Genomic DNA, 16425 nt, shown 5'->3' on the forward strand with positions numbered 1-16425 from the left:
TGTACCCAAGTTAGGATGCCCAAGTGAATTTCATTAATCCCTATAGAAGGGCACAAAGCAGCGGAGTGGCAGCTGGCTGCTGACCAGTCACATGAAGCTCTCCAAAAGAAAACCCAGAGAGTGCAAGCCTGACCTCCACCTGTGCTCCTTGTCTGGGAGAACAAGCTAACCTAAGAGTGCAGCCTGAAACAAGAGAGGAATGTAAACGTGGGCTACAAATAGCTATTTAGTTCAACGTATTGTGATTTGGGGTGAACATATCTCCTTTCCTCTTAAAGGTGGCAGTAGTACATGCATAAAGCTGGCAATAAAGTCCTTCTATTTTTCTCTTAAAGCTAAGTGCCAACTCTCCCACCACCTTTATCAAAGATGGTAATCTTAGTTGTATAAACACAGTTTAGTTGTAAACAGGCATAGGAAATGACTAGAATACAAATTAAACTCAAAGTCTTATATTTTATCCTATTAAACGGATTCTGATTCCAGAAGTAATTACTATTACTAAGCATCTAATCTCAGCAGTGAGAAAATTTGCATTTCACGACAGCAGCAGGAGATGGGGATATTTTTCCAGTACTAAAAAACTAACTGTAGAAAAAGCTAAGCACTAATTTATTTTGTAAAAGAATATTCAAAATTGTTTCTGCCATCTGTTTCTGCCTTAAAGTCTTACTTCTTAAGGCCTTGACAAAAGATTTAACTAAATACAAGAAAATCAGTCCTAACATTTGTCATCTAAGACTTACAGTTTCAAAACAGTTAAAGCAAATTCTTTCAATGTGAGTCTTTAATACATATATTCCTGTAAAATTGTATTACAATGCAGAAAAAGTAAGAGGAAGACTGGCTTTATTAAAGAGCTCATTAATAGGAGACATGTTTATGGCTCCAAAGGCAAAAATTAAAACCACTGAACTTACACTTCAAGATCTGCAACTGAGTGCCTCCCTTTTTGTGAAGATATCCCGATTTCGTCACCCCTCCAGGCATCGTCAAAAGGTTTTGTGCTCCAATTGCCTTCATTGGGACTGGCCAGACCTGTTCCTCTGAGGCCATTTTCCTGCAGTTTAGAATAATTAAGAGCAGTTTCAAAGTTAGATTTTACTTCAGGAAATGAAGACTGAGAAACAAAGCTTGTTTCCTTAACCAAGTTTTCCAAACAACTAACATGGTTCAGCAGTCAAGTATGCAGGACAGACGCGTGCTCATAGGTTCCAGGAAGTTTGTGAGGTATAAAAAACACAGCACAGAAAGCCCCAATTTATTTTTATTCAGTTCTCAAAACTGACTGACAGTGGTCAAAGCAGTAGAAGAGTGCTTAATAAATGTTATTTTGCTCTTTATATCTTAATACAGCATCAGATGATAACACGTAGACTAGAAAGAAAATCAGTTTCTTCTCTAAAGCTCCATACCACACATGGGCACTGAATATAACTTTCTGTACAGCGAGGGCATCAATGGTCAGATTTTAGTAACCATACACAGTTATTAATAATATGCTTCCCACATTTGTATGTTTTATTCTAACTAATAGCATCAGTGTATAATCCTACACTGAACGCCATACGTGACAATGCAAATCAAATCCATCTCAGATTGCTGCAGGATGCCTTCCATTCATACATCAGTTATTAATGCCACGCTCTACCAAGTGCCTTTGCAGTTCCCACTGTTTCTGCCACCACCTTATACAGGTTACCAGGAGAATTATTCTTTTAAGCAGCAGTTTTTTCCTGCCTGATGTATCACTGTGAGACTCTTCTTCCTTCAACTGGCAACGGAATTGGGCTAAAAACTGAATTGTGTAAAACATTCAAAGAATACAAAACAATTTAAAAAAACCATCCATAGATGAACCAAACAGTAAGTCTGACCCAGACACAAAACAGTCAGGTGTAGGGCTCAAGGCCTCTGCTAGTAAGAGGTAAACTCTAAAGCTCCTTTGTGAATAAAACCCGTTAATTCACTTCTGAAAAAAACAATAACTGTTTAGAATGGGGGGAAAAAAAGTGTAGTACAATATTGAAATCTAATGGATCCTGTGTTTGCTTCCCTTGAAAGGGACAGGAACAGAAATCAATAGCACAGCTCAATACTCTCAGAGCCAACAGTAAAGTGCATCTCATCCCCACTGCGTGTGTTAGGAGCAAAGGGAGACCTAAGGATACGTTTCAGCAGACCTGCCTAGCACCGAGTTCTACCTGCTCAGCCTTTGCTGACGACGTATCACTAGCAGTTTCTAGCAGGGGAAATTCTTCAGGCAGCCTGAAAAATTGCACAGGCTTTTAGTCCCACCATGTAACAGAACAGGTTCAAGGGGAGCAGATAGGATGTAAGGCTCTAGAAAGGCCACAGCTGCCTAGCTCTCTTCCAGTGCCTTCCTACTCACCAAAAGCTGTTACTTTTGCTACTATATCCTTTCTGCTCTAATCCATTCTTGTTCTTATCACATAATTGAGATTTTTCCAAGCTGAGTTGGGCCTTCCTCCTCCGCCCTGCAATGAAATTTCTAGCAATAGTGGTGTATTAATAGGTCCAAGAAGTTGACCTATAATATTTAAGAATTACTAAAATAGTGGAAAGTATTAAGTCTAAAATAAAAAAAAAAGGAATCCTTCAATTTCTCTACATCTTGCAGAAAAGTCAAAGGGCAATAGGGCATTAATCAGCTGGCTGCTAACGCCAAGCTACACTGCAGTACTAAGAGCCATTTCCTTGAAATGAGGAACACAAAGGCTTGTCTTGGGCAAATTTCTAAATTTAAGAGCTAGTACATCAACATTCAAACATTTGAAACTAATTCACGATGAAGTGATTTCAGTCTGTTTCTAATTATATTCAGAAGAAGAGATGAAACAAAAGCAAACTTTTTATTCAGCCAGATATACTCTGATCTCAGATTCCTCCATCTAACTCTAGCATTAGTCTCAATGCCATCCAACGGTTTGAAGATCATCAAGGGTCTGTTTTCAAATAGCAAAGAGCAGAAGAAAGGACTTCAGCACTTCCCCTCTGGTATTAAGCAATAATCTCAGTGTTATTGTACTTAGATTGAAAACATTTCAGAAAAGGGAGAGTTAAGTACCTCAGGGAGGTTATCCAAAACAACCACAAGCTGAGATTCTAGAAAGGCAAACACTGGGGACAAGGGTATCCCTCCCTAGGTAAATACAGAAACACAAATGTTTGACTAGGTCATGGCAGCCTTCTACATGGATTGCTGCTGGAAAGGCAGAATAGCAGGAAGACAACAAAAAAATTATTACATAGAAGCAGAGAAACAAGCAGGTAAAGAATCCAGTTCTACAGTGCAGACAGTGCAGGATTTAACCAAAAGGAAGGACAACAAAGTATCAGGTTCTGCTTCCTCTTCTTAACAATCATTTCTTATCTCTGCAGATTTACAATAAAACAGCTCTGAAAATGCAGACCAAACCCTCAAACTTCCCCTCCACCTGCGTGAATAAAGGAGGTGTGGCAGAACTCCCCGCAGGCAAGTACATATTTCACCTAACACACAGAACTCTGCAATCAGCTTGACTATGCATATTTTCTGGATCTCACTGTAACCTTTCCCACTTCCCATTCTCATATGTAGGCTGGGGCTGAAGTTACTGACACACAGGGAGGACTTTGGTATTCCGGATTAAATCATTTGAAATAACTCTCTTAAATCAGTACTTTGAATCTATTCCCAAGCAGATTTATTTTTTATTCTTTTGAGAGTACAAAACAATCCTAGAAGAACACTAAATGCTATTTTGCATCCTGCTGCTGGGAGAAAGCTGTCAAAACAAAATATCCACGGGATCTTTATTCTAGGGGTGGGATGAAAGAAGAATTGATGCTCTTGAAGATTTTCCTGGTGTTAGCATCTATAATATAGTTGTCTTTAGCTCCCCAAACTAGATCTTTCCACTCCTGATATTCCTCCTAAAAGTTTCTTTTTTATTTTTTTTTTTTTTATTTTTTTTTAAATCTATTACATGAGGAACAGATCAATGCTCCATTACCAAGGATGGTCAATAGCAAGTATCAAAGTCACTGTAGAGCCTATTAGCACTGTGATCATTAAGAACAAAAAGGTATTTCCCAGATGCCTTTTTTTATGCCGTTATATTCTTGCTCTACAAGCCAATGACCCCCTTACATATTTTCATCCCAGGTGCATAAGCAAAGCCTCTTGCACTAAAAGCCATTGGGGCCAGGCTACTCTCCCTGTCTGATGGCAGCCCTCTGTTACAAGACACATGCTAAAATACCTATGCCAATTCTTTTGTGCAATGTTCTAGTAAAAGCCACATACTTTATTCCTCCCGTTCTTTATTCCTCCCGTTCTTGTCACCAAGGGACTAGGTACATATTTTAAAATTTTCTCCATCCAGTCCCACACGCAGCACAAGCGCCCCTTAAATCAGCCTTCTCTTCCCTGAAACACTGTTGAAATGAACCAGCTGAGCCAGCAGAGGATGGCAGCAACACAAAGCCTTGCACCACTTCCTTTCTCAGATGACCCCCGTGGCAATTTTATGCCTCTGTGGGAGACAACAGACTTTAAAACATAGTGGGAAACACTGGAACAGCAGTTATAGGACTTGCTTCATCACTCAACAGTTTTCCGAAAGACAGAGCAGCGCAGCTAACACTACTGAGCATGATACAGTCAATACTGTAATTAATTGATACGTGCAAACCAGTCTCCCAGACTTTGTTTGGCAGACCAAGCCAGCCTGCAGCGTACTCTGGAACTATCAGTAAAGTCAGTCCAAGCCTATCCCATGAGTACACCTTTCTCAAAAAGCATCAGAATGAACTCCTTCAGCCACATAATCTGTTCCAGATGTGTTATGAAGGAACATTTACCCCTTTTGGCCTTATGAGCTATTGGCAGTCAGCTCAATTAAATTGATACAGGCTGATTCAAATAAAGGCTGCATCCTAGAAGAGCCATGAGTCCTTGTTCCTTGCTGAACCTCAGCAGAACACATGGCAGATGTGATCATCCCCACGCCTTGCAATGTATAACATTAACCTCACTGCTGAAGCTACAGCTGCCAAAAGTTGTCTTAAAAGTTTTCACTTGTTATAATAATATTTATGGTCAGTACTGGAGGCCCTTTGGTCATGCTGAAAACAAAAACACAAGCCTCCTGAATTGCAGTAAAAATTAAACCTGTTCTGGATTTGTCACACGTGTCTCCAAGCAAATTATGTCCAAGAGAAATTTTAATTCCATGATATCTCATAACATCTAATCTTTAAATACTGTTTTGAAAGTAAAACCTAGCAGAGCAGGATGTGGATTTCCTTCTAAATATGCGTGTAACTTATACCAGGAATGCATTCATTTCTTTAACACAGATGACTGAAACTTCAGTATTCACAAAAGGCTGAACCAAAACTAAGGCAGCACTGCATATACAGAGAAGTTTAATAAAAGTTTTCCTAATGCGCTCTCTGCAATTCTGAGCAAAAATGAGTTCTCCAGTTCAACCACCTATATATTTATCATCCGTAAACCCGCTTTCTGCAAAAATTTCAGGTCTTATTTCCACTATTTAATAAATATTCCCTATATTCCTGAAATACTCTTTCATGTTTCTCCCACTTTTCTGAGTTACACATCGCATTTCTTAGTGCTCCCAACAGCCCCTTTCACAATAGTTTCTCAGAAGAATTAAGTGTAGCACAAACAGTGAGAAGAAATAAATCTTAAGGACAAAGGGAACAGAGAACTAAGCCTGACAGAGGTGCATGTTATAAACAAGTTCACTCCATTCAGCTTGCTTCAACTTGCTTTTCTTATCAGGTGAGCATTTCCAACCAACACTGTCCTCATTTTTCCCCCTCTAATTCTTAACCATTTTCTGCATAAGATGCAGAAGTTAAAAGCATTTTTCCTCCATCAGTTCTCTTCTCTTAGCTTTAGTCTGCTCTCTACCTATAAGAGGAAAGATGACAGAAATACAAGAAGAAATACAAGCCAGAAGCACGCACTCACCTTGTCACCATGCCTGATCGACACATACTTTTCCTGCTGACACTTTCACCGTATGATAGTTTCCTTTGCGAGGACAAAGCCATTAGCAGCTGATAGCCCCTCTCAGGCATGGCAGGAACATCGCTGTGCTCCTCTCCTTTTTGTGTATAAAAAGGCTGGGAGCGGCGGCGATAACTACAGTACACACAAAGGAGGAGCTGTGCCCCGATTGCTTGTACATCTGCACTGCAGCGTGGCCAAAAGGGACGCCTAGGCAATGACTTGTTTCCTTTGTTACTTCCTGTTTCCCCCCAGAGTCAGTGGGCAGCACTGTCTTTGTCAGATTTCCCAATATCCCACAGAGGCTGTAAATCAAGCCATGCGTTACCTCAAGCCTCTGTGAGACTTCAAGACACGCAGCGGGGGATTTTCCAGTGCTTGCGTGCCCCTTCTTCACCTTCCCATCAACTGCTTTCCCGTGGAAGAAAAAGAAGGCAGCCCTTCTCCCTTACAGTGTGTTCAGGCAGCACCAGCAGAGGCATGGCTCAGACATGCCGCCATGCTTCAGGTCCTTGCCTTGCATCACAGAACTATGCTAAGTCCTTCATCTCCCTTTTCTCCCCTATGGCTGGAGTTTGTCCTTCCATCCTCAACCCACTAACTTTGAAACAGTTGTTCTGAAGGATTGTGCAGAATATACATGCTTCAGAGCAAGCTCCATCTGTACATTCGTCACCACACAAACCACAAGGCAATGAAATTCTTATCCATGGGTTTACAACATAAGGACAACAACACTACAGGACAAGCATCACCAGCTGATGGTAAAAGACAAATGCCATTGTTTTACACATTATTATTTTCATTTGGAGCTCTTAAAAGCATTCAGATCATTCACTGGTCTGGAATCAGCCATCACACACTTTGCCAGAAAGTCCAAAAGCAACTCACATATTGCAGAATGATCGACAAGACTTACATAACCCAGCACACTGAGCAAAGCTTACTTCCAGAATAGCTCCTTCCAGGCAGCACAGGAAGGGCAAGCAGAGAGTAAGCACCGCACACTTACTGTGTGCAGTAAAGAGCAGCATATTAAGACAATGTTATGATGCTATTTAATAAGAACCAATAGTCAACTGACTCAGTGGTATAATTAACAAATCTTTCAACAAAAGTTGCAAAGAATGCTACATTTCAGCAGTTTGTGAATTAGCAATTCAGCAGTTCGTCAATGATGGCAGGTACACTCTTTGCTGGGTAAAGAACCGGCTGGAGGGCTGAGCCCAGAGAGTGGTGGTGAATGGAGTTAAATCCAGCTGGTGATCAGTCACAAGTGGTACTCCCCCAGGGTTGGTATTGGAGCCTGTCCAGTTTAATATCTTTATTGATGACCTGGACAAAAGGATTGAGTGCACCCTCAGTAAGTTTGCAAGTAATACCAAGTTGGAAGAAACAGTCTGTGTGGAACGAACAGACCTGGGGATGTTGGTTGACACTCAGCTGAACGTGAGCCAGCAGTGTGCCCAGGTGGCCAAGAAGGCCAAGAGTATCCTGGCTTGTATCAGAAATAGTGCTACCAGCAGGAACAGGGAGATGATCATCCCTCTGTACTCAGCCCTGGTGAGGCTGCACCTCAAATGCTGCATTCAGTTTTGAGCCCCTCACTACAAGAAAGCCATTGAGGCTCTGGAGCGTATCCAGAGAAGGGCAACAAAACTTCGTGAGATCTGGAGCACAAGTCTTATGGGGAATGGCTGAGAGAGCTGGGATTGTTCAGTCTGGAGAAGTGGAGGCTCAGGGGAGACCTTATTACTCTCTACAACTCCCTGAAGAGAGGCTGTGGTGAGGTGAGAGTTGGCTCTTCTCCTGTGTAATGAGCAACAGGACCAAAGGAAACAGCCTCATGTTGTGACAGGAGTGTTCAGCTTGGACATTAGTAGAAATTTCTTCTCTGAGGGAGTGGTGAGGTGCTGGAACAGGCTGCCCAGGGATCTTATTGAGTGTCTAGAGGTGTTCAGAAAACATTTAGATGTTGTACTGAGGGTCATGGTTTAGTGGGGAAATATTAGTGGTAGGTGGACAGTTGGACTGGATGATCTTGGAAGTCTTTTCCAACCTTGATGATTCTATGATTCCATTAAATTAATTTGTCCCATGCATCATAAAATTGAAATTGGGAACCGATACTAAGAATTAACAGAGTGTTTTAAAGCAGTCCTTCCTCTCCCTGTTTTCTGCTGTGTTATGATTGTTCTCTGCTATCCAGCATACTCTTTTAAGCTTGCATTACTATCCTTCAGCCTTTATCTCTACCTCATTAAAAAAAACCTATGATCAAAAGAGACAGTGCTTGAGTAGATGTAACACAGCAGAATATCCATTCCAAACATCAGTCTGATACACTTTAACATTGGTTTTATCCCTCCAAAGTTCACAGACGTAACACAGTGCTCTTTGGGCTCCGCAGTCTCATTTTTAATTAATATTTCATACATTCAGTATGTTCCTGAAGTACTACTTTTTCCATTCTAATCTTTCTGATGATGCCCTCTTCATATAAGCACTCACAAATACAGAGTTTTTCATTTCAAGTTCCAAGATCCCCTTTCGATTTTTCTGGTGATTTCTAACACTGTCCAGATGGTCATAGAGAATGAACACACATGTGCACAGGCACAAGCTGGTGTTCTAGCGAGGAACAAATACACACCAAAACCACCAAAGAGCATCTGTGTGTTTCACAGATGACCATTCATATAGCAGAATGAAAATTCAGCTTAGCTTTCTAGACCAAACATTAATCAGAAGGGTTGTGCTTCAAAACTACAAATACAGAGCCCAAATAGATGCAAAACTGTAATGGGTTTGATTAACATGTCTGTCACAGAAGCGAAAATGGAATAAATAAGTCCTCCTTCACAATGCAAAATTCAATTTTGCAAGGAATGTTGGCATATAGTTTTCAGACTACTAACCTTTATTCATCCCCACAGTATCAGTGAGGCCTTGCACCAAGGGAAAACTTCAACCAAAAGCAGCCGCTTCATCTCTCTGACATTATGAGATCTCACTTAGGAAGAACCAAAACATCAAAAGCAATTTTACATTTGCTTTTCACTCCATTAAGACCACTGCTTGTGAAAGACAGTCAATCATCTCTGCCAATGTTAATAACTGCTCTTGCTCTCAGTCAAAAGTAACCACACCTACCCCAAGTTTACCGAAAGCAAGAGCTATAAAAGATGTATCTCATATGCTATACTAACCTCACCGGTATGAATGCACTGGTTCAGCTGAGGTTTTGAGCTGTCTGCAGCAAGAGAGCTTCCTCTTACTGACCAATTTACAGGAAACTGAAAGAATGGACCGCAGATAAAAGCAGACTGAGCAAGAGATGAGGCAGAAAAATTAACAAGCCAATAACGAGAATAAAAGAAAAGCACAAAAACCACTTATCTTCCACCAGAGCAAGTAGCCGTCCTGGTGGACAGGTTCCACTCAGAGTGGCATAAGAGTTCATAGATTATTTCTTTTGTTATAGCCTGTAGTATAGCAAGACAGGAAAGACAACTATATTCTGCTCTACTGGCTAGTAAGCTTGAATCAGGAGTAGATTATTATAAGCTTTATTGTTCTAGTGATTCTATCAATCTAGTTTAAGCCAAGATTCTAGATCACAGTGGGAAAACATCCAGTATATTGAGAGAGAATAAATTTGTTAACAGTATACTCTACAACTATGTATTGTAGAAGAGCTGGTTTAAGTTACTCACCTGAATACTTCATCTGCTAGGTAAGGCAGCCCTGTGAAAATGAGAATAACCACGCATCAGAATTATTTCTGCCAGGTGACCTGCAGAACAACAACAGTAACAATCATTATCAGTAACAAGGGGAAGAAGTGAAGCCTGGATTTCCAGAAATCCACTTTCAATGCCAGGTAAGTGACAGTTAAACGTAAAACTTCTGCTATCATTTCCTCATTCTGCTGAAGAACTGAAGAATTTATAATAATATAATGTAAGTAGACCACAGACATATTTCTATATACATGTACCTATATAGAACTGTATATTGCTACACACACAGTCTCAGTATCTAAAATGCACTTAAAGAGGAATAATATATGAATTTTAAAATGAAGTTGTAAATTGCTGTTAGTTTCTTTCCCCTCCAATAAACTTGGCACAAGTACAAAGAATATGACGTACTGACTTCAATTTGATCATTAAATGTTATCCTTTGCAAGCGCTTCTAGCACAATTTAGCATAAAATAATCATCATCATGTAACTGAGAAGTCCAAATGCAATGGACCAAGTCCTATTCCTGCACACAGTTCCGCTGCTGACAGATGCAAAGGGAGTTCCCCCAGAACATATATTCTGAAAGTGGGAGTTTCCCCAAATTATTTATTTCCTTGGCAGAACATTTCCTCTCTATGAAATTACAGTTGACACGACTTTATGTCCTTGGCTCATTTGTAATGGCTACATACAATCCCATTAGCAATGTACTCCATAACTGAAGATTCAGCAAGCACCGTAGGACTCCAAAATAAATTCTGCTTACATTCCAAAATACTTCTCAGTATTGAAGCCAGCATGTCTTTAGTACATGGAACACCAAAACAAAGGTCTTCTAGCAACTTACAAGGGAGAGTCAAGTACCCATTGTAGATTATAAAGCTATATTACAAAACACTGACACCGTTACTGACACTAATGCATTTTAGCAAGACAGACAACATCCTCCAGTTCATTGTATGCTGTGCTCCGCCAACACAGGGGGGTTGGAAATTTATGATCCTTGAGGTCCCTTCCAACCCTGGCCACTGTGATTCTGTGAAAACTTAAGTCCAGGACTACTGTTGCCAGGTAAAGAGATTATGTCACATGTGGGTATATGCAAGTCAGGAGAAAAATTATTGAATACAAGTAATTTCAAAACATTCCTGGAAAAGGATATTAAAACAACTACAAAAACACATCGAGCTTATTGAACAAGTCCTTTTGAATGTCTATCAGCAAAAAAAAAAAAGTGAAATGAGAAAAATTCTATCACTGACATCAATAATAAGTTACTAAGTGAATAATGAATACACTCAGCAAGCCATGCTTTAGAGTAAGCATTTGGTCACACCATCTATCAGCCCTTGGAGCTGTGTGTCCCTCTTCTGGTGGCATTCAGTAAATATTTAAGGAAATACATCTCTGCAGGCAAGTGGCTGCAACCAGCACCAAAGAGGAAGCTCAACTTCTGTCAGACCCTGCAAAAACAAAACCAAGCATTTTCTATTTTTGTTTTGTTTGAAAGGAGGCTGTTTGATAATATTTAAAGACAAAGTACAACCACAAAGACTCTTTTTCTGTTTTACTGCTATACAACACAGTAGATAGTCCTGGTTTCTAACTAACAATGCGCTGAAGCATCTCTTTTCATACTTGGAAACTCTGACTGGGAATCAGAATCTCAAAACAAGCTAATAACCACGCATGTGTAATTTATAGAATTAGAAGGTCTAACTAGGCCACATTGCTCATGCACAGTCTCCAAGAAGAGCTCTGAAGCCTAAGCAAAAAAGAGGAGAAAGAATATATTCGCCAACAGCTCTTTAATGTGTGAAGATGAGTACTGTGCCCAAAACCTCAAGCAAGTGTCCCAGAAGAAAGGTTTCTCTCTTTCAATTTCAATGACAATTCCCTTTTAAGTCACGATACCAACTTCTCTTAAAGGATGTTGTAAGGCAGAAGAATTTCATCACTCCCACCTCCAAACACCAAAGACTGAATCAAGGCATTGAAACAGGTAGGAGTAGGGATTACAGTAACAAGAATTGAAGGTCACACTGTGTTCCATCACTTTTGTAAATGCAACTTTTTTTTTTTAATGCACTGAAAGCAAGAATTTCTGCCAGTTCACACTGTTGTACAAAAGCTGACTTCAGCTGTGACCATGAGATCGCACACTGCTGGGATTTCAGGGGAAGGAGTTGATATAAAATAAATCTGTATATACCAATGTATATTTGCTCATAAAAATGGTGTATAACATACTCTAGCAACTTCGCTAATCTTAGCAAGATGAGCTACAAAGACCATCTCACCCTTGTGTGCTGTTCTTCCCAAAAAGCTTTCTTCGAAAAGTTCCTTTACAACATTGCAGCCAGAATCTCCTGGAGGTGAGCTGCTTATGGCACAAGTGAGCTCTTCCTTATGATCTCCACACTCTCATGCTTTGTGCACTGCCTAGAACCAATGGCCATTAGTTCCAAGGAGCCTGTGCAGTGTTGTTCCATTTGCAAGCTCTGGTACTCTACAGAATTCAAGTTTATGCTTACATATGGGTGATGAAGCCACTCCAGCAGAAGCTTTTACGATATTTATAGGGTATCTTGCTGCTAAACACATCCCGGCAATTCTTGAGACACACAGTCACTTTCTGCACACAGAGAAGAACTGAAACTAGATCTCACTTGCACAAAAGAAATCCAGGAATTGGGGTCAAGGGGATTAGTCTTGCTCCAAACCAACAAATAAAACCTGACATCTCCTTGTACAGTAATACAACAACAGGTCTCCTAGACCCAAATCAAACCACAGATTGTGCATATCACAGATGCATGGATTCAGCTGCCTGTGTTACTGGCACCCCAACAGAAAAGATCTGCAGGTGATGAACTTTATGAAGGAAAAATAGAAAAAACTGTTTTTTCTGCACAGTTTAAAGCATGATGATATTGTGACATTTTACATAGCAGTGAGACTGCAAAGACTTACACACAAAACCCTCTAAAAAATTGAACTTATAAACATATTTGTAATACATATACACTTTGCTAGTTGATATCTGTAGCCATGTTAAGAACTTTCAGCTTTAGATCACAGAATCACAGAAACGCCAAGACTGGAAAAGACCTTCAAGATCATCCAGTCCAACCATCCACCTATCACCAACAGTTCTCACTAAACCATATCCCTCAACACAACATCCAAAAGATGTGCTAAAAAATATGAGAAGTGTGTTCCTCTGACCAGAAAACTTTCCCCCTTTCCTACAGAAAACACCAGACAACCCTACAGAGCGTTCCACTTATCTGATGTTCAGCGGTGCACCACTACTTTAATGAAAGACATTCCGTCATGTACATCCACAGTATGAACATGTACTTACAAGTAAAATCCATTCTTTGCAAAAAAACACCTTTAACAAAAAGCAGCATAACACTACAGCTTTGATTAATAATGGTCTTCATACCTACTTCGTTTTTCTTGGAAGAACCATGAACAGATGGAGATAGATTAGTGCAGCTCTAACATGGCGCCAACTTTTTTCTAACTACATAAACAAGTACATCCATTTTTATTTGCATCCAAGCAAGAATTAGTATTAAGAAATCAAAGAAGTGGTTGTTCCTCCTCCAAAGATCTCTTTCCCGCAAGAAAAAAAGAAATGTAGTAAGGGCAATACATTACAATTCAATGCAGACTACTTTATAAAGAGTAAGTCAAGTTGTTCACAAGACACAATAATACTTGTCTACATTCAAATCTAGACAAAATACAAGTTCTTTTGTCTAGATTTGTAATAAAAGTTCATTTCTTTCCTCTCCTGTGCAGTCTACCCGAGAACCAGTAACTGGCATGGCACAATCAAAAGTGATGAGTGCAAGCACTGCAATAGTTATAGATTAGATGGATGGGGAAAAAAATAAGCATCAAGTAGAAAAGTACAGAGAATATCTGGAAGTATTGTGACTGAATTATAAACTCAAATTCCCCCCAGGCTGCTGGCCTATACACTTTGTATCCTCTAGTTAAGGTGGCAAAAATGACAGAGAATAAGTTAGACATGGCAGCCAAATGACTCAGCACACTGAGCAAAGTGGTTGAAGTGGCACAGATCCACCCATTAATTAATTTTCTCCTTCATGCCTAAAATGGAAAAGAACATTCCAGGAAAGAAGGGGATTGACAGGGTTGCTTGAAACTCTTCAGCTGGCAAACAGACTTCTGCTCACCACATTTTGTAGCAAAGACACTGCTGCAAACCCCTTCTGCTTGCCTTTCACTCAAAAAAAATGAGATAAGATGTCCATCACGTGCAATATTCCTTGGAGTAAAATCTTTCATTCTGGAAGAAAAACTTAATAATGACTTACCAATGGGAAGCTAAGAAAAGGAGCATGATATTGTTGCAGGTCCATTAGATTAGACGTTAGTACATCTTTAGGAATTAGCAGCATTCTCACTAATCTCTTGCCACCTGCCAGCCCAATTTTGCTGGGGAGCCAAACCCCACAGTGCAATGGCACAACACTAGTGTAACCACTGCACCCTTCCCCTTATGCAGGCAACTCTGTACCCCCTCCCATCCCTCTAGGGCTGACAAAGCACACGTCGACCAACGCCACCAGGCAGAACTGCTGCCAGCCTGCAGGGAGCAGAAGCGTGGACTGCTCTCCCACAGAGGAGAAAGGATGCCACAGTGCTGGGCAGGAATGCTCTGGCAGCAGCAGCACAGTCAGCGCAGTGCCAATACAACAGATACCTTCAGGACTTAATCACTTGGATGCCATCTAGTACTGTGCATATTTGGGATTGCAGCACTGCATCTTATCATGACCACTTCCATTATTATTGGAGAGGTTATCTGTACCTCAAAGCAAAGTACATGACATTCAGCAAACCCACACGGTCTCTAACAGTGTTTCAGTTTGCCCCTTCAGACCCCAGATCACTGGCTTTCTGGACTACAACCATCTTCACAACAGCTGTGATATTTGCCTAGGCACAGAAATAAGGGATTTTTTTCCTGGGGGGAAAAAGTTTTTTTTAAAATGACTCACTGAGGCTTTGAGCTCAGAGGGAAAAAAGAATTTCACTGTGAGCTCTTCCCGTAATGGCTACTAATGAATACAACAATTTCCTCTATAAGTGGAGAACTGTTACACTCTCTACCTCTGTTCTCCCAGCTTAATGTGAGAAGTACACTTGAGGTATTCCTCTTTCCCCTTCCACATTTCTCCTGCTCCCCCTCCCCCCCACTGCACAGTCACATATTAAGTACTTACCTAGCATAACCCAGCAGTCTGTTGTGCTTATTTAATCCTGAATAGGAGGACCTGTGCAAGCTCATTGATGGGATAAGTTTGGGACCAGGATGAAGTTGGGCCAGACTACTATTTGCATAGGTTCTCCTAAATCCATGACCACAATTCTATTGGCTAAAATCCCATTGGTACTCTTCTATGTAGTTTGCTCTTTGAAGTGAATTACTAACCTCGCAGCAAGATCTCTTTGCCCTTTCTGCAAGGGGTTTTTGGGTTCCTCCAAAAACCCTTCTTGGTTACTGTTCTGTTGGGTATATTCACTTACACAGAATTACCAAGGTTGGAAAAGACCTCTAAGATCATCCAGTCCAACCGATCACCTATCATCAATATTTCCCCACTAAACCATGTCCTCAGTACAACAACTAAATGATTCTTGAGCACCTCCAGAGACAGTGACTCCACCACCTGACCACCACCCCCTCAGAGAAGCATTTCCTAACATCCAACCTGAATCTCCACTGGCACAACTTGAGGCCATTCCCTCTGGTCCTATTGCTGGTTCCATGAGAGTCTCACCTCACCACAACCTCCCTTCAGGGAGTTGTAGAGAGTGATAAGATCTGCCCTGAGCTTCCTCTTCTCCAGAGTGAACAATCCCAGTTCTCTCAGCCACTTCTCATAAAACTTGTACTCCAGACCCCTCACAGCTTTGTTGCCCTTCTCTGGACACACTCCAGGGCCTCCACGTTTTTCTAGTAGTGAGGGGTGCAAAAATGAACACAGTACTCGAGTTGCAGCCTCACCAGGGCTGAGGACACGAGGACAATCACCACCTTGCTTCTGTTGGCCACACTGTTTCTCAACAAGCCAGGATGGCGTTGGCCTTCTGAGCCACCTGGGCACCCTGCTGGCTCGTGTTCATCCAAGAGTCAACCAACAGCCCCAGGTCCTTTTCCTCCACATAGTCCTCCAGCCACTCTGCTCCAAGCCTGTAGCGTTGCCTGGGGTTGTTGTGGCCAAAGTGAAGGACCCAGCACGTAGTGTTGTTGAACTTCATCCCATTGGCCTCAGCCCAGCAATCCAGTCTGTCTAGACCACTCTGTAGGGCCTTTCTACCCCCAGGCAGATTGACACTTCCTCCCAACTTGTTGTCACCTGCAAACTTACTGAGGGTGCACTCACCTCACCCAGGTCATCAATAAAGAGGTGGAACAGGACAGGCCCCAATACCATCCCCTGGGGAACACCACTTACGACTGGTCGCTAGCTGGATTTAACTCCATTCAACACCACTCTCTGAGCCCAGCTTATTTATGTTAAATGCAAGTCTCCAGTCAGGCTCCAAATAAGACTATGAAAGATTGTGTCATGCTCTTACAGGTGGT

The 16425-nt window shown here is 41.1% G+C and overlaps 1 protein-coding gene across 10 annotated transcripts in view; it reads right to left on the reverse strand.

Annotated features, from left to right (window-relative positions):
• The window catches only part of SH3BP2 (SH3 domain binding protein 2), a 54075-nt gene that overhangs the window by 15147 nt on the left and 22503 nt on the right, over nucleotides 1-16425 (reverse strand). For 3 of the 10 annotated variants that reach the window (XM_090139726.1, XM_031588303.2, XM_090139727.1), the window contains exons 2-3: nucleotides 9760-9790; nucleotides 921-1060 (exon numbers count right to left, since the gene is read on the reverse strand). In XM_090139726.1, the coding sequence (XP_089995852.1) occupies nucleotides 921-1056 (136 nt within the window). In that variant the 5' untranslated portion in view covers nucleotides 1057-1060; nucleotides 9760-9790. Of the gene's footprint in view, nucleotides 1-920; nucleotides 1061-6004; nucleotides 9722-9759; nucleotides 9840-16425 lie in introns of those variants that run through there. The other 7 variants (XR_016466224.1, XM_031588301.2, XM_090139725.1 and 4 more) reach the window with 5 other exon arrangements.

The sequence above is a fragment of the Phasianus colchicus genome, chromosome 4, assembly GCF_987193195.1.
Source record: "Phasianus colchicus chromosome 4, bPhaCol1.hap1.1, whole genome shotgun sequence".
Taxonomy (NCBI): domain Eukaryota; kingdom Metazoa; phylum Chordata; class Aves; order Galliformes; family Phasianidae; genus Phasianus; species Phasianus colchicus.